General features: G+C 37.4%; 1 protein-coding gene across 4 annotated transcripts; it reads right to left on the reverse strand.

Annotated features, from left to right (window-relative positions):
- Positions 1-102: 102 nt before the first annotated feature.
- On the reverse strand, positions 103-17,345 carry LOC104475413 (ADP-ribosyl cyclase/cyclic ADP-ribose hydrolase 2). 4 transcript variants are annotated; one of them, XM_086747484.1, is made up of 10 exons: positions 17,036-17,345; positions 13,223-13,352; positions 12,003-12,138; positions 11,440-11,522; positions 10,809-10,885; positions 7,056-7,148; positions 4,983-5,069; positions 4,405-4,464; positions 2,183-2,248; positions 103-1,263 (listed from the first exon to the last, which is right to left on the reverse strand). In XM_086747484.1, coding segments are annotated over exons 1-10 (903 nt in total). In that variant the 5' UTR covers positions 17,206-17,345; the 3' UTR covers positions 103-1,262. The 4 variants fall into 4 exon arrangements, with proteins under 4 accessions (XP_086603610.1, XP_010122739.2, XP_086603608.1 ...); XM_010124437.2 differs by lacking the exon at positions 2,183-2,248; XM_086747482.1 differs by having other exon boundaries at positions 103-2,248.
- Positions 17,346-18,739: the final 1,394 nt, after the last annotated feature.

Raw genomic sequence — 18,739 nt, forward strand, 5'->3', positions numbered from 1 at the left:
ACAGGCAAATGCAACTATGTGTGTAATATAAAGGGATTTGCATTAAAACCCAATTAAAGATTATTACAGGAATGGAAGCCAGACAAATAAGCAACAACAACATATTTCAGATCTTTTATCTTTCAAACATACAACATGATACATTTGTACCAGGGACTGAAAGGACGTAAATCTACTATGGAGTCCTAAATCAGATGCACTGAGATAACAGGAACATCCTATTCCAGTTTCCTGACAACCAGTTAATAAAAACACAAATAAATAATACAGAAGCTAACAGAGAATGTGCAACAAAATTCCACTTAAAGTTATTTTCTAGAAGAAAAACTATTTTTTTCCGAAGATCTATATGTCATCTTGGTAGCTGGATGTCTTTGTGGTTTAGAAGAGCTTCTAACTGGAACACTTAGATAATTCACAGAAGTAACTCAGGAGACCTTCAAGATGGCACCTGCTCTCTCCTCAGTACATTCTGGAGCATGCTAACTGCAAGCAGGGTCAGGAAACAGTCAGCTGAGGAACAGCTCTGTGGTTTACAAAGCAATCAACAGTATGTGGTAAAATACCATATGCAAGTATGCAAGCCAGAATCTTCCTGTATGACAGTTTCAGGTAAGTTTGGCCCAAGTACTGGACCACTTTCAAAAATTAGTTTAATTTTCCCACTGTCTCACCTATTGTATCTTGTACCAAGTGAGCAATCTAAGTTCTGTCTCATCTGAATCTGTATTTCTCCTTCCCAAAACATGATAATCAGACACTTAGTTTCCAAGGCCAAATGCCAGGATTGATTTTACAAACAAGTAAGCTGTGTGGGAGATGTATGACAGGCATAGTTTCACTTTCTTTCAGAAATATGCGAACAGGAAGTATTATTCTCAGTTTAATTCTGGAGAATAAGGATAAGAGGAAACACCAATGGATTTCTTCTTTTCAAGAAAAGGAAATTAAGGGTAAGGCTTCCTAACAGCAGTAGAATAACTTTTTTTTTCTAATAAAAGTAGTTGATGTCTAGATAGAAGTATGCAGAGTTTTAATATGCAGGTTTGTCAGTCCTAGAACTAGGGTGAAATTGCAGTTAGAAATTAGTTAAAGCCGAATTTATAGCCAGCTAAGGCAAACAGAGGATATGGGTTCAGTTGATTAACTTAGTATGCTAAAACAAATCTGAACAAAAAGCCTACAAAAGAAACAAACATGAGCTTGTTCCAGCTGCCTCCTCTGTCTGAAGATATAGGTCCTCTTTGTGCTGCTGTTGCAGATCTGAAGAAAAGAAAACAAACAGGATGTTCACAGCACAGAGCTGAGTTAGGATTCTTTTAAATATCAGGGGTTTGTTGCCAAGGATGAAGTTTGCGGTCCAAGTGCTAAGCTAGAAGTTTCTTTATAAGAGCTCGCCACCAGATTCCCTTTGGCTGTCCTGATTTTATAAACAGGCTATCTGTGTGCAAAACCCTGGGAACACTCCTTTCTACCTTAATACCTGAGCCTCCTTGTCTCTCCACATCCATTTCCTATCTCTAGCCTTAAGCTTGAGCTTGTATAGAGCTTTTCTAGACAGCACTGGTCCTAGAGGTCTATGTTTTTACAGCACTTCATACAATAGTATCCAGATCCCTTTCTAAGTCTCCCTGACACTGCAATAATGCAAGTAATAAATTACTACTACTAATAGGGTGCAGCCGGCTTACTTTCTGCTTAAGTCTGTAAGCCATCTATGCCATCTAGCGGGTATTTTTTTACTTACAAGTTTTCTGCAAACAGAGTGTCAACAAGCCAGTCTAAATTTTGACTTAGCAGGAACACAGTTCAAGTCTGGAGAGGAGTTAAGGGGCACTATCCCTACCCAAGAAGCCCCTAGCACATTACAGCACCTTCAAGCCATCCTCTGCTACCCTGACACAGCCTACTCCGCTGATGTACAGGAGTTGTGACAAAAAGGAAACTTGCACAACTCTGATATTTTTGAGCTCAGGACGTGATTCTCTGGAGGTTGAGAAGCCAGCTATCAGTCTTGTAACAGCAGCTAGCCATTGTGAAAGGAGATGCAAGGGAGCCTGCATGCCGAGTCTCACTATTTATTATGGAAGTACAAAAACACATGTGTACGCTGAGCACACACTATGCAAAGGAAGCCTTTTCTCAACAGATACATGCTCTTAATAGTGATACCACTACTGACCAAACTGTCCCCATGTCAGTTAATGGATCATTAGAGAGCCGGGATCCATCCATAGAAAAAGCAGATCTAGAAGATAATAATCAAATAATTTATACAAATTTGCTTAATACTTTTTCTGAAAGGGCAGCTAATTTCAATGGAGATGTTTATTGCAGAGAAGTAAGTGATTTGGGGAAGAGTGTAAGTATTCATTGCCTTGAAGTATTTTATCTAGTTCAGTTTCAGGGAGAGGCAGTGATAGCAGCCAGACTGGGAAGCTCTGTCCTGATTAGGGATAGCACAGATATGAAGTGAATCAAGGCTATTATATTGCCATGCATACAGGAGGGAATAGAAGGCTCAGGAAGAAAAGAAGCAAGGAAACTTCTCCTAAGGAAGATGATAACAGCTGAGTTGCTTAGTAGTTACCCCAGAAGAGTATGAGACCAGTGCTTAGAATATGCTAATGAGTATGTTAATTTAAGTACCGACATGGATGGAAAGGAAGTGGTGGCTGCTTCCCTGCTTGCATACTGCGAGCGCTATGTGGTAATACTGGAGAACTGCTATGCTCATCCCTTAGATGAAAGAAAAAGACATTAATTGTTTCCAAAAGCCTTTTCATCCACATTTCCTCAGATGAGGAATGTACCCACGTGACAAAACTTTGAGGGAAATGGTTTGAAATGTAGGAGAAGAGAAAAATCTTCTGTTAAAGAGTTCACAGCATTACATTTTTTAAGTCCTGTTAAGTGCGTTCTCCTCTAGTTTTTTAATATTATCACCACATTCACAGCTGTGCTTTTGCACAGGACAGCTGTATCTTCCTTTGACACATGAAAAAAAGGCTTCACTGGCAGAACAAGGAAACGCTATTTTAATCCACCATGCAAGTGGCATCTAGTAACAAACAAATGGCTTAACACGCCTGGAAGCCTGTTCTATGATCTGCTACCTAGGAGGAGTCTGGAGGTATCAGTGATATCTAAAATGCAACTGTTTTCATCACACACTTATAGGCTGGTGCTGGGATATAATTTGGATGTAAGAATAAACATTGTCGCATGACAAGATGAGTGAAAGGTTTCAGTGACCAGCAGGAACAGAGGATACTCACTTCCTCTGTAAGGGTGTATTAAAAACTGAACATATGCTACAGAAAGTGATATACACCTCCTTTTCTGTACTGCATGGAGCACTGCACTGCTGCCACACAACTAGAGGCAAGCAAGCAGGAGTCACACCTCTCTGCTGCCGTAACCAGGCACAGCAAACCAGGTTTTCCATAGCAGAAGTTATCATTGCAGTATTACACAGGTATTAACATACAAAGATTTGCAGATGCTTGAATTAGGGCAGAAAGGTCAGAAGGAGATAGGATGTGGCCAAATGTATGGATTATGCATAAAAATAATAAAATTAGAGAACAACTTCTATGCATCTATGTATCCTACAACTTTCCAAACTGTGAGGAAGTTTTAATATTCAGATATTCAAGCACCTTATATGTACCTATACATGCAACAGTATTTAGATTAAGAAATTTAGCCACAATTGAAAACAGTAATCTTTACTGTAAATTCACTGAATTATGTAATAAATTAATTTAATCCTCTTTATATAATAAAGAAAAATATGGATAGGAGGGGAAACTACTAAAACCCAGTTTGGGAGTGATGCTTGCTAATTAAGAATGTTGTATCTTGGATGTAAGCTGCATTCTCTGCAGATAACCTACTGGCCCAAGGTAAATACATTAAAATATAGAAATTTAGTTTGCACACAAAATGGAAGGTTTTAAAAAAACTTCCTCAAAATTTGGAACTGAAAGTTCCAGTAGTTGGAGAAATATCCTTCAGATCTGTTGCCATTTGACCTGCAATTTCATTATTCAAGGAAGAATATTAATGAAAGCATTTTAAAATTTGTAATAGATTTGCATCAGAACCCTGATATTTACAAACTTCATTCATACCATCAGTGATACACAGTGTGATTGTGTGATTGATGAGAACTGATTAACACCTGATTTTGAATAGCAGGTGCTCACAGACAATTCTACACAATCTGTAAATAGAAACTGCTTACTTAATACAGAGTAAGTTATAAATTCAAGAATACTGTATATTGCATGTGAGTGATACATAACAGATGACAGAGGTGGAATCTATTGAACTGTTGATTTCTTCATTACTGATTTGGCTGTAATGATACTGAGGATAGATTGAACTTCCTTTACTTACGATGAAAGGGTACACTTAGAATCATCAGGATGATCCAGGCAGAGTAAGAACATTACAGACCTGTGGAGATATAGTTCTATTTAGCAAGTTTCAGGCAGAAAACTGAGGAAAACAAATGAAAAACCAAAACAAACTCAACAGTATTATCATGTCTGAAGCTTCCCTTCAATTATATTTATATTACAATCTACTGTGAATAACTAGAGCTGTGAATAACTAGAGCTGTGAATAACTAGTAATTCTGCAGACATTCAATAGCATTTTTAATTTGTTTAGATTTTCAATCGAAATAAAGATTTTACAGTGAAGTGGAATACATGAGGCCATATTCTGTGTCTGACACTGGGTAAGTGCAATGTTCCACTTCATTATACAATTATACAATATGGTGTAGTATTTTGCTTAATTCACAGCCAAAAAACGCTAAGTCTGAAAAACGTGACATCGCCCCTCCAACATATCAGCCTTTTACTGAAGACACAGCGTTAATGGCACTTAAGTACTGGAACATAAGAAACCATTTAAAATAGATGAGGTGCTTCTGCAAATACACCACATTAAGAAGGATTTTCACTTACTTGTAATTGTCACTGCAGGTGACATCATAACCAAGGGTCTTCAGCCTGTTTTCTAATACCTGTACAGTATGAGTTCCACAGGAATCTCTATGAGAAAGGATTTTAATATTTTTGTAAGTCTTTTATTACCTAATTTCCTTTCACCGAACTTGATGGAATTAGTAAAGTAAACCCCTATTACTTTGCTTCTTCAACTGATGTACATTGCTATTTATAATGTTTCATTTGCTTACAGTCATTTAACATTTTATACCGAGTCTGCAGAGACCAGGAGAATGGCTTCAGCCAGTGTAGCATTTGTAGATTCTATTAGCCAATATTCTCACCTTTAGTATTTCACTAGACAAACAGAAAAATAGCTAAATAATTTTGTAAAATAATAAGCAAGTGTTTAATTTGTAATCTTCTTTGGCAGCTATTTAGGTGGTGTTAAAGTTGATGCTAGCTATCTTTACAGAATAAGTTGGTTATAATAAACTAGAATTATTCTTGTTGTTAGAAGCTTGTCCTCTCTCTTGAATACAGAACAATAGAAATATATAAGGAGAGGGAGAAAAAAAACAGAAAACAATCCTAAATGCAGCTTCTGTGTCTAGCATTGATTTTTAAATTTGTGGTCCAATTAGCAAAAGAAAGTTTAGCATAGTACAGAACCTACTGAAACCTCTAAAACTTGCACCAACATCAAGTGTTAAGGCCAGTGCTACTTACCCATTGGTCAGTAAATACTCATGACTCTAAAGAAATTACATAGGGACCAACAAAATCATTGTAAAAAGTGATTAATAGAAATACAGAAATATTTCCATGCATCCATTAACTGAAAGACAAATTAGCATTCAGTGCTTGTCTTAATTTTTCTTTCTAATAAGGGCAGCTTTTGCAAAGGTGAGCCGTATCGTTTTTTTCCAGAAGGGTACAATTCTCTGATATAAAGAAAAAGACTGAGAAACACCAATCTCAACTATACTTCATAGACACCACAGCAGTATGGTAACTTATGTGGTCTGGGTTGACCACGCCAATATTGAATGAAAGAGAATAAAAAGGAGATAGGAGAGAGAAGAGATGAGATGTGAAAGGGAAATGGCACAAAATGAATGGATGTAACTAAAAAGTGTTGAGTAGCAAGCACAGAAGCCTCATGGTCCTAAGAATGGAGGTGACACCAGGGATTCAGCCACCAGTGGTGCACATGGTGACATCTGAGTCCATTTCTCTGGCCCTCTTCAGCCAGGGCAGTTTTAAGACCAATTAAGTGCCACCATGTTATATTAAACTGCATGGATCCTGTAGATGGTAGGGGTAAAACTGACTTCCCCTGTTCCTCCACCCCTGACTCATCTCTGTACATCTGTAGGGACCCCCACAAAAGCTATAATGAATGGAATATTTAATTATTCCTTTAATCAATCTCAAATGAGGCCTAATGTCTGGCTAATTATTTAATTTTTTAACTTCAGACTTCATTTTCAATTATGTTTATGTTGAAAATTGTCACTTAGTCTTTGGCTATTTTCCATCAGGCTATTCTGTTTGGAATAATCTGTTTTGTTTTGTTTATTTGTTTGTTTGTTTGCTTTAAATTAAATTAATGGCAAAATTAGAAATTTTTAAAGCCTACCTTTTATTATTGTTTTTAAGTACTGTGAGAAAATGAGCCCTCTAGTGGCATTTATCTGCTTCTACTAATTTTCAAACAAGATAGATGAAAATGAAAAGAATGCATATAGCAAGGCAAAAGAAGTATTTCACATCACCATTTAATCTGAAATTCAGATTTTCTCTTTTCTTAGTAAAACTGTACGTGCTAGATCTTCACTCAATGTCTGAGATCCACATCTAACCAAGAGCGGACTCCAGGCCTAATATTAGAATTTATTTACATTTTGTCTAATTCTGATATTTCTATACTTTTTGGTAATGGCAGGGTGTGCCTTCTGTGTTAGTGAAAGCATCTAAAATATTTTTAGTTTAATTGCTATGCAAATATAATCAAACAGAAAGCTAAGGTGAAATTTTCAAGACAGGTCCAAAACAGATAAATTAATTTTTTTGGAAGACATAACTTACATATCTGGTCCTTCAATATCATCCACAACCCAGATGACAATTTGTGAGATTTTATCTTTCTGGAGATTAGGTATTTCATAATCTGCAAAAAATCTGATTCAAGAAACAAATTTTTAGAACTATAAAGAACATGAGAAATAAATGAAGGCTCTGATCCTGTGTAAGTATATAGGCTTGCTCAACTTCACTTTCATATCTTCTGATTACAATCAGACTCAGTATAGAGTACAAAAAAATCTGATTCATATTCTGAATATTCTCAAAGGTCAAAGGCATTTAATCAGAAGTTTTGTTTTCATATTATTCATGTTAGAGGGGCTCAGCTGTAAAAAAGCTACAGCTTCAAAGTGAACCAGAATTAATTGAACTTTAAAAAATGCAAAAACAAAACAAAAAGCATTTGATATTTAGTAAAAATAGAAAAATGTAATTCTTGTAGTTATTGCTTTTAGACACAATACAATTTTGCTTTAAATAAAAAAAATAACAACAGCTACAAGACAAATATATTTTTAGGTACAAAATCACAGCAATATGAACATGAAGTATTTGTCTAGGATATATAAGACCATAAAGGAGAAACTTCTAGACATGTCCACCCCTTGCCTACGGAATCTTCCACTTTATTGCTTTGTGTAAATTGACTTTGATAGATATTTAAATAACAATTAAAACAAGACAATAAAATGGCAACTAAATCATAGAATCACAGAATAGTTTGGGTTGGAAGGGACCTTAAAGCTCATCTAGTTCCAATTCGCCTTTCGCCTGCCATGGACCGGGACACCTTCCACTAGACCAGGTTGCTCAAAGCCCCATCGAACCTGGCCTTGAACACTTCCAGGGATCTGGCATCACAATCTTCTTCAGGCAACCTGTTCCAGTACCTGACCACCCTCACAATGAATAATTTCTTCTTAATATCTAATCTAAAGATGCCAAATCTAAAAGATTATTTTAATATCTGTACATGGATTTTTTTTTTGTGAGATGCAGGCATTTCAAAGACACAGATTTCTAACCTTTAAGTTTAATCGCTCTTTTTTTTTTTCCTCAGAAAGCTCATAAGAGCCATGTCTGTGCTGAATGCTTGGTCCAAGCCTGAGCCTAGGTGTGTGCTCTGATTTCCCTGTCATGGGTCTTCTTAAATGGCTACATCTGGGCTGCAGTGTCTCTTAGTCACTTTAAATGCTTTGAGACCCCCCAGACTAGAAGGAACTGTTAGTTATCGCCTCCTGGATAAGACCAGCAGTGGCACTGTGACCACTGCTCTGTCCTCCTGGTGCCTGAAGGCAAACTACTGGTGCTCTGGTGTGGAAGCACAAGAGGTGTGGTGGTTGTCAGTGTCTGTTGGCAGCCAGTTGAGACCTGTTCATGAAGTCAGCAAGTTAATTGAAACTTTGGGAGAAGTGGAACACGAGGAGGCAGATACCAACATTTGCCCTCTCTGGTTAGGTCTGGTACAGTGGTGGCTAACTACCAGTAGCAGCAAAGGCAGGTTTGCCTGTCTGTCCAAGGTGTCCAAGCCTGTCTCAAACACATAGTGAAAATATAACAGAAATGAAGATTCCAACTATTTTTAACTCATTTGCTCATTCATGCATATGTTACTGCCAGCAAAAGTGCAGCTTCCTCCAGAACATAAAGAAATCTTTAACTAGAGGAATCAAAAACTGCGGAGGAACAGCGTACAATTGACTTCAGTAAACCAATTAATGAACCGGCTATTATTATTATTAAAGAAGTCTGGCAACTACACTCAGACTGTGATGTACAAAATAAATTTTAACTGAAATGATAACAGGTACTGTAATGATGATTTAAGTGTACAATCTGTAATGCAGGATAAACTTTAGAAGTGACTTTGAAATGCCTGAACACAGACCAGAGAGACATTTAGGCAGACAGGTAGATCTTTCAGATTACTCTCTGCTATTAATTATTCAACTCTAAGCCTTTTTCAAACAAGATCTCTTAAAGGCATTCAGTCATAAATGGACCAGAAGATACACAGCAAAGAAAACAGATGGAGAAATTTGCTTTGTTGTTTTCACGGCAGGCTGCGCTCCAGTGGTGATTTCACTGGTCACGATACTACCAGACAAGCGACCCAGTGGACTGGAGGCAAGAATTAATTTATGTGTAAGAAGTTTCTGAAATAAGGAATCTGTAGATTAACAGAAATAAGGAATCTGTTTCTGAAATAAGGACTCTATACAGGATTCTGGGCATTGACCTGCTGCCAGGTATTATCATCTGCGGAAGATTTGATCCCAGCTGACCATCTGACCAACCCAAGGAGATCATGTAAGTCTTCTTGATTAGCTGAAAGCTGTGTACAGAGATGGACCTTTTGGGAGATGGAGTTAAGTAGGTAGTAGGTGTTTTGGAACAGACAATTCTTTTTTCTGTCATACCTGGAGATACAATTAACTTTCAATAATTATTTTTAGTCCTCAGTGAGCACAAAGCAGTAGGATCTGTCCTACAGGGGTTTTTAAAGATTATTATTTTTTTTAATCTGCCTTAGACAGGACAGTTGCTGAGGTAAGGAAAGATGTATTTTTTATCAAAGGTAGGCAATCACTATAGCCACACATTCAGTAGAAGTTCTTAAGGGTGTATTTTACAACAAATCTTAAATACAAACCTAGATGAACTTCTGCAGAGTCGTACACTTGTAAATCAAGGAAAATATATCTGTCCTTATGTCATACTTGAGCCCGATTGGGACCAGACTACGCAGTCTCTCTCTCACTCCCCCCACCCTCCAATGGGACAGAAGGAAGAATTGGTAAACAACAACAACAAAAAAAAACCAAAAAAACCCCAGCAAAAACATGTGGGTTGAGATTGAATAAAAAGAAAATTTAACAGCAATAACAGAAGAAAACAAAACAGTGATGGAATACAAATACAGTATAATGGTTTACAACAAATCTCCACACCTGGTTTCTTCCACATAGCAGGAGGCTCCTCTCAGCCCCCTCCTCACTTATATACTGAGCATGATGTCAGATGGGATGGAATAGCCCTTTGGCTAATTTGGGTAAATTAACCCTAGCTGTTAGCTAATTAGTTAATTATCCCTGCTGGGTGCCCCAGCCATAGGGGCTACCAGCTCCAGTTCTCCACCCAGCTCAGGTGAATATTAACTCTATCCTGGCCAGAACCAGGACACCTTAAAATACGAGGGAATAAGGAGAACACAGAGTTGATCCTTGCTATTATCCTTCTCAATTAGTTTGGTTTTTTTTTGCTTTCTTAAACCATAATGGATCTCAAACTATCTCCTCTCTTGGTCATGGAGAAATAGCAGGACCAAGTACTTTTGCTATAGAACTTAGCAAGTTTGCTCCTAAGCCTGTCAGAGGCTACTCTCCCTGTAAGGATGTCCTCTCCTTGGCGATGTTCTTGAATAGAAATTTTGTAACACTCATCTTTTTGAAGACATACACATTTTGCCATAGTTTGTTGGCTGACTTGAAGGCTGCTTTCAAAGAGCCTTTATCCTGCTTACCACAGCAGTTTGTAAAATACAGAAGTCAAAAGGATTGTTTTCATTCATTTCATGTCAATTCCTACAGCTAGGGACAATTAACAGTTCTCCCCACAACTCAGCAGACTTTGATGCAACAGGCTCTTTCAGTTACACTTCCCATGCTTTGTGCAGCAGAAGACTCAAACAACTGGTTGACCCTTTTTTTTTGCAGGCATCAGACCCTGTATACATGAATAAGTCAGTTTTCTTACCCTGGGTTTGGATAAGCTCCTCCGACTGCAGAACCATTCAACAAGACATGTATCACCCCAGAACTGTGCTGTGCATACTGCAATACATAACAATATTTTTTCAGAACTCATCCTACAGATTTGTCATATGACTTGGTATTGTATTGCAAGCAATAATGTTCAAGGAAAGAATTTTACCAAAAAGAGTATCAGAATTGTGAAAATAATATCAAACTCGCACCCTAGCAGGTCACTGCAGTAGAGAGGACAAGAATTCAATGCATCTTCTCAAACCATTTTCTCAAATCTACAGTTTCTTCAGCATAGGAAGAAAGCATTTTGGCGCTCTGTGTTGGGTTTGATCTGTGGATAAAGGCTGTCACTTAGGACCTGTATTCAGAAGACAACTAGTGTGCTTACTGTGCTTACTATATGCTTAATATATATTAACAAAATAACACAGAATTTTAACATATTATTTAGCAAGGCTCCTCTTGCTAAAACACTGTACCCAGTCTAAAAGTGTATATGTATCAGAAGAAATAATCTAGCACAGTTACAGACTTAAATCTGGTTTGATTCGCTGATGTTTTCCTGAACCACCCAGGATGCACTCACTAACGTACGAAGTCAGCACTAATGCACTGCTTACAGTGACTGAGGCCATTCTCCAGAAGGAGTCTACGGCGTTGTTTTCACATTCCTCTGCAGTAGGGCAGGATTCATAGTCCAGTCCTGTAGGAAGGCATGTGATTTGTGCTATTAGAGAGATGATAACGACCGCAAAAAGTGACCTTAGAAAGCAATTAAATATATTCCTGTATTACTCACTGAACATACAAGATGGTCTGACATTAACACTGAAAGCTGACAATTGTATTTTTTTTCTATCATCTTCCATCCTTTGAAGTGTACACAAACAGTCACGGTCTGTGGATTCAGTAATTTTGCTTAAATAGCTCTAACTTTCTACCTGGGATGCAAAGAGCTCCCTGTTCAGAGGACTGAGTAGGAGGTTTATCTCCTGTTTAGATTCCACTGTGTGCTCCCTTGACTACAATGTTAAATATTGACAGAAAACAGGAGAGAATGAGACAGTGAAGCCATCCCTGACTTTTCTTGGGGTAAGAGCAAAATTAGCTGCTCCAGAACACAGCAGTCAGTCTCCATTACAGTTTTACAGACAGATGTTTAATATAGCACTCATTGTCTTACCCGTGCTGTTTGCCTGCCCACACCAGTTTAGAAAATCTCCAAAGAAGCCAAACAGAGTGTCACCCAGAGACATGTAGCGACGGCCTCTGTCAGAAAAGCTATTGACTAGCAGCTGATTGTTTTCCCAGAAGATAGACTACACAAAAAAGGAAAAAAAGTAGAGAAGCAATGAACCATCACTAGGGCATGGAAACAATGATATTATGGGGTGCTGAAAACAGCTTAAAACATGTTTTGGTATTTATGTCAAAATCAAGCTGGTAACCAGAAATGTTAGCTATCTCTTTAGAGGAACTTTTTTTTTTTTTTTTTTTTGGTAGCAGTATAAATTCTGATCACTAGAGGCTTGAGGGGCATTCATATCATGATAGGAATGGGCATAGACCTATATTAAATATAGTTAGGCCTAGCTTTGCCTTCCTCAGCAGACAGATTTAGGAAAAGGGAGAAAAAAAGGAAGGCAGATATTTAGAAGCCAGATATATCTTACTAGAATTCTCTCACATTACTATGTTGGCTTATGGTGTGAAAAAATTGGATGTCTAGCTGTTATTTCTGTGTTTGCAAAGCTCTTTAGTGAATTAAGCCACGCTGACAGGAGTATTTGTTGGATTAGCTGATATCATTTAGAGATCACGAATAATTGTGCTTTAAAGCACAACCTTTTAGAGAAGGCCAAAGCACACATTCTCATGGGATATGATGGCACAAAAAGCCACATTTTCTGCACTTTCACAGTTCTCTGCAATTGCCAGCATATCAAACTCTTCCTGTTTTCCAGCACAGAACGACGTCCCATCTCATTTCTGCTTATGCTTGTTTAGCACGTCAATGTTTAACATGGCACTGCGCTGAGACGTGGCTGTGAGGAGTGGAAGCAAAAGATGATAGCAGGCACAGTCTTGTCAGCAGAGCACCTAACTTGAGGAAAAGTAGAAGTGGAAGTTCAGGGACAACAACAGAGCCCCTGGCATGCAGGAAAAATAGAGGACCTTTGTAGTATAAAAGTAGAGAAATTGCGAAGAAGTTGCTGCATAACATAAATGCAGCCAAACACATTGAAAAATGCCATCAAGCTTAAGCCTAGTTTGTGAACTACAGACAGGCCAAAAATAATGAATTATGAGTCACCCACAGAATGACTCTTGGTCAGTTTCGAACTGTCATGGAAAATCTGCTGAATGTCACAAGATTGTTAATGTAACATCAATAATCATTACCTTGTTTGGTGGAATTGTGTGCAATGACAGGTTGATAAATAATTCATAGTCCTTAGGTAGAATGCTGCACGGATCCTTGTTAATAAATGCATTTTTAAATGCCTCCCATATCTCTGAGCAATTCTTCTCACTGTAATTATTGAAACAAACAAATAGCAGAATTTTGTTTTTCCAAAGCAGAGCAAGAAAGTAATTTGTTCCCAACTTCTTCAAATTCCCAAATTTAAAACCCCACAAGGTTAAGATAGAAAACTGAAGTCACACTGGTAGAAAACTTGCAACCCAGGAAGAGCATTGTCCTTTCCTGACTCCTAACAGCAGATTAGAATGTACAGTGTGGAATTAGAAATACATAGTAATTCAACAAAAACCTTAGAAGGTACAGTATGCGCAGCAAGCTTGCTATCCAGCATTGCAGAAATACTAAAGAAAACAGTTTTCTTGGAAATTTTCCAGATTCAAAATGCCATTTCAATTTTACTGGAACGTAAAATTACTCTTAAAATGTCAGATTCAAGCGCAGAAGGAGTTACTAGAAGGTTTCAATGGTAGAATAATGGTTTTGACAAAGACAGGCCTTCTGTGTATACAGGCCGTGGCATTATGCAGCTTTACCTTGCTGGAAGGAGGACGGTGTCACTGTGCAGTAGCTACAAGAACACTGTTAGGATTCAACATTTATACTGCTTGTGTAGGGAGGCCTGAAATAAGATGCTAGCCTGTGCACTTTGACATCTCTGTCTTGGGGACAATAATGGCCCACGGAAGACCAGGCCAGGCCATCAAGGGACGGAAGCATCTTATCTCTCTGGATTAGCAGGATCTCATCTGTCACAGCTCTGAGCCTGCCTGGAGTAATTAAAAAGGGAAATGCTACTTTCACCACCTTCCCGCAGTACCTTCCCCATATAGGCTGCAGCAGTGTCTATGCCAGGAACACTATGCAGAACAGAATAATGTGTTTTATGTACATACAGCATTCCTAGCGCGAACAGCTGTAATTGCAAAGCTGTAGCTTGAACAACAGTAGTCCTGATAAACCAAACTTTGCCATTAGAGTGTTTTGCTCATTTAGTGTCATCCATAAACAGTGAGATTTCTGCTGGCACTTCTCTTCATGAGGTTCTTTAAGGAGCTGCTTTGCAATGCTGAACGTTGCAGATAGTTTAAAGTTAAAGGACTTCTTTTGACGAGCTATGCAGCTCCCATGCGGGAAACAGACCACAGATTCTCTTACAGTAAGCTCTGGTCATGCTTCCAACAACTATATTAAGAAATCCAATATATCATAAGCAAATATGGGATCTTGACCTGAAAATCTTCAGTGATGCAATATGACCCTTGATCAGTAGTTCAATGTTTAAATAGTCTTACTTGATAAAAGGATTTGCACCCTATTTCTGATTTCAAGCTGTTAAACTTTAGCTTCTGACAATTGTATATACTTATGTCTCATTCTGCTAACGAGCTATCTACTGTAAGCACTCACTTATTCATGCTAGTACTTGCAAATTATGATCAACTAAACTCTTAACATCCCTCTTGACAGTTGAATCCAGCAGTAATTTTCTGGGTAATTCACTTACTGCATTTTTTTTTCTTCATGTCTTCTCATCCAGGTTTGAACAGCTTGTAAATCAAAAGGATTATTCTGGTCTGCTACTCAAAATTTCTTAGCTGGCAAAAATACTTTTTGAAATTACAGGGTGGGGAAGGACTGTGGTTTAGGGCAACTCCTCCCAATCTCAACAGACACTAATAAGTCATATTAGATTTATTTCATACTAGTCAGTTAAAAAAAAAAAAAGTTTACAAAATTTCCATTATATACTACCAATAGAGAAACAGGAGGGGAAATGCACTACAGGAACATTTGTGTTATATAGCATACTCCTATTAGCAAATTTCAAATGTGATTTTCACTCAAATCCCTCACTTCTCCATGACCATACCATTTCATAAAACGCCTCTTTTACCTGACATTTTGCATGTTCTGTTTTAACATAAAGTTTTTCTTATGCTTCTGTGGACATCTTTATTTTTAGTATGTTGCAGTGTAAAGACATGCTTTGCTCGCTTCTTTTCTGTTAGCAAAGTATTTTTAAAAAAATTATTCTATTTGCACATAAATTCAGAGGCAAAACCTATCCAAGTGGCTATGCCTCTGTAAAAGCTAGCCTGGGGGCAATTACAAAACAGACAATGAACAGAAAGGGTTATAAATAATTTGAATATCTGTTTTGAACCTGTGATTTCCATTTCCAAATTTCCATTTTGTTTAATTACACTATTTGCTTATAGACTTAAGGGAAAGAGAACAAAAAAAAAAGAAATTAATTGTGCAGCTTTTCTTCTTATAATATCATTTTGGGTCTTAATTCAGGAAAGCAGCCTAATTTCCAGCCTAGCTTCATGCTATTCTGAGTCAGAATACTCTGATGAATGTGTTCAGACTTCTCAATTTTAAAATTATATTGTGAAAATGTCACAGAAATTAATTAGACCAAAAAACTGGCATAAACATGAGACACATTGAAATACTTTCAGTAAAATTGTATTTACATTTCTAAAAGCCCAAATTAGTTAATGATAAAGTTAACGTTTCCACAATAGCAATCCCTTATGTTGCTCATTTCAGTGTACTCTGTATTATTAGTCATGTCCTGCTTTAGATATAAATGAAGTGACATCTGTAGCTGCAACAGGAACTCTACCTATCTGGAGTCTACTGCAAGACCAGACTTCACATACCTACACAACTGTTAACTGTAGTCTATATTCTATCTCCTATATTCTTATATATTATATTGTAGGTGCATAGAAAGTTAAAGTTTACTGGCACCTTCTGCTGTGATGTGTTTATAAATTTGCCAAATCTGAATTGTTCAGCTGAAATTTTAGTACTGTGTTATTGGCATTAGGTTGATTTTTTCCTTCATGGGGAACCTGAATCAAAATGCTTCTGATAAGTTAAGAATGTTGTTAGAAAAAACATGTTGCTTTGCCTTTTTTAAAAGCCACAAACCTGTTTCCAGTCCTGTATCTTCCTGTTTTGCAGCAGGAACTGAAAATGGGATGTTGGGGGAAGGAGGTAATATTTGCTGATATTATGCAACATAATCTAACCCCATTTAAGACCACGATTCAATGCTGCAGGAACTCAGCCAGGCTCAGTCTACAAATACCTCTTCAAACTATCAGGAAAAAAATTAGTGACAGAATAAAGGACTGAACTCCAGAAGACTATACTTCTTAGCTTCTTCCTTTTTACCAAAGCCCAAACAATGTAAGGAAGACAGAAACAGTGGTCATTTTAGCAAAGTGTGTAACTTACCTCCCATTCTGTGTAATTAACACAGACAATGAAAGCTCATGGGTAATCATACTTCAGCAGTTGATTACTATTGATTTTTCAAGTGGATAAGCTAAACAGTTTATTTCAGTAGCACTAGATACTGACGGTGCTTTCCCTCTTACACGAGCTGACATACAAGGAATGCAAAGTAAAGCTGGTCTTCCCTGGAGCACCGTCAGATTTGGTGCTTCAGAAATACCATCCCCAACCAATGTGCAGCGTTCTCCTTAGAGAACATTGTGGCACTAGGGGGGAAGAAATGTGAAATAAAATGTTGAAGGATTAAAAATCTTGCCTTAATTACACTACTTTTATTGAGATTACATCCATCAAAGTTCATTTTTTTTTTGTTTCCAGACAGCTATAAGCATGTTGTCTTCATGCAAAACATCAGGCTTCTGATATCACCATTTTGTACAGAAAATAAAAAACTAACCCAGAAACAAGCAAAAACTTACCCAACAGCAGGATTCACAATTCTAATATAGTCATAGCATCTTCCAATGGCAATACTTTCCAGGTTTTTTGTTGTACCTGCACCTTTCCATTTCCCTCCATGCACTTCTGAGAAGCTGTTCATGAACAGAACAGAGACAAGTAAGACAGACAAAAAAAGGCTCTTCATCATGAATTCTTGACCTCAGTTCTTAAAAAAAAAAAAAAAAAAAGAAAAAAAAAAAGTAGAGTTAAATGATACAATTTAAATGGAAACCTAGAGGGTTAATGTTAATATTTTCAATACTGGCTATAGCTCTGTACACGAAAGACGAAGTTTGACGGAAATTTGAACCTTGCTGGGGACTGTAAGCTGTTTCCTGAAACGATTGCAGCTCAGGGATACATCACTTCCTCATGCCTAACTGTTCCCCACTTCAGAAAAACGAGACTTTTAAGGTCATGATATTGCCATCTGGTGATAACTGGGAAGAATTACAATGTATTTCAGTAAAGGGAGAAAAAAATCCTTACCACTTCAGTATTTGCAATGTCTTAGGTTTGCTTAATACTCATTGCCATGCCACACCTTCCTAAAACATCACAAGTGTTTGCAAGCAACATGTTTTAAAACAGTTTATTTTCATTTTAAAAGGGCTCTACTTTTTGCATGTATTTCTCTAATGGCTGAAAAAAATGCTCAAATACATATCAAGAACAACAAAAAAAATTGAAATATGCAGGTAAAGGAATGATTGCATAAATATCCAAATTCTCAGGTGATCTTGTATCACACATAGGGGTAACATTAGTCAGCTCTTTTTCCACCTCTCCCCTGGATACTGACAACAACATTTTGGTGCGGTGATAGGTGTTTTTTAAAGTCTTCTTCATGAACAACAGCAACCAGGAATCAATCATAACGAGAAACAAAAGGATTAAGACATACTTCCTGCGCACTGAAGAAATCTCTTCAACTTCTGTTTACTCTTATTCTCGATCCAGCTTTTCTCTAAGTACTTTGTTAGATCATCAAATGGCAACAATTAATCTAATCCTCAGTGTAAATATTCTGTGGTATACACTGCTGCAAATACAACCACAGTACTTTTTTCCCTTTTTTTAAAAAAAAAATATTTTTTCAACCTTAGAATAATTTGTCTATGAACTCACATTTCTGAGGAACATACTGGTTCTTTGTCTACTAAACAACCCCCGTGCTTCAGTAAATATATATATTTTTATTATTTACGTACTTATTTATACAGTGTCATGCTTACATTGATGCACTGGTGCTCACCTGCTGGATTTTGCTGAAGGGAAAATCTTGCTTATCATCAAGCAAATTGCTGATGATGGATTTCTCCTGTAAATGTGACAGAAAGATAACCAGGTTTATTACCTGCAGCAGAGTCTTCAGGAAGGCAGATTTATCCAGAAAACGATGTGCAGTGTTGTGCTTGATATGGTGGAGACACAGCAAATGCTCTACTTCACTTCAGTTACTTCTCTGATGCTTTTTCTCCCTATTTCTCTTCCTAACCCTCCCTGAAACATGGCCATGCTGATAGGGCACCAGCATGTTAATCAAACAGTTTCAGGTCACTGCTTTGGGTTCAGGATTAGAGAGTGCAATAATCCATGGAAGTCAAATAATTTTTTTTTTTTATTATCGACTTTGCTGCAAACAAATTTTGCTTGGTAATTTCAGGGTTAACAGAAACCAG

Source organism: Chlamydotis macqueenii, chromosome 4 (assembly GCF_036417535.1).
Source record: "Chlamydotis macqueenii isolate bChlMac1 chromosome 4, bChlMac1.mat, whole genome shotgun sequence".
Lineage (NCBI taxonomy): Eukaryota > Metazoa > Chordata > Aves > Otidiformes > Otididae > Chlamydotis > Chlamydotis macqueenii.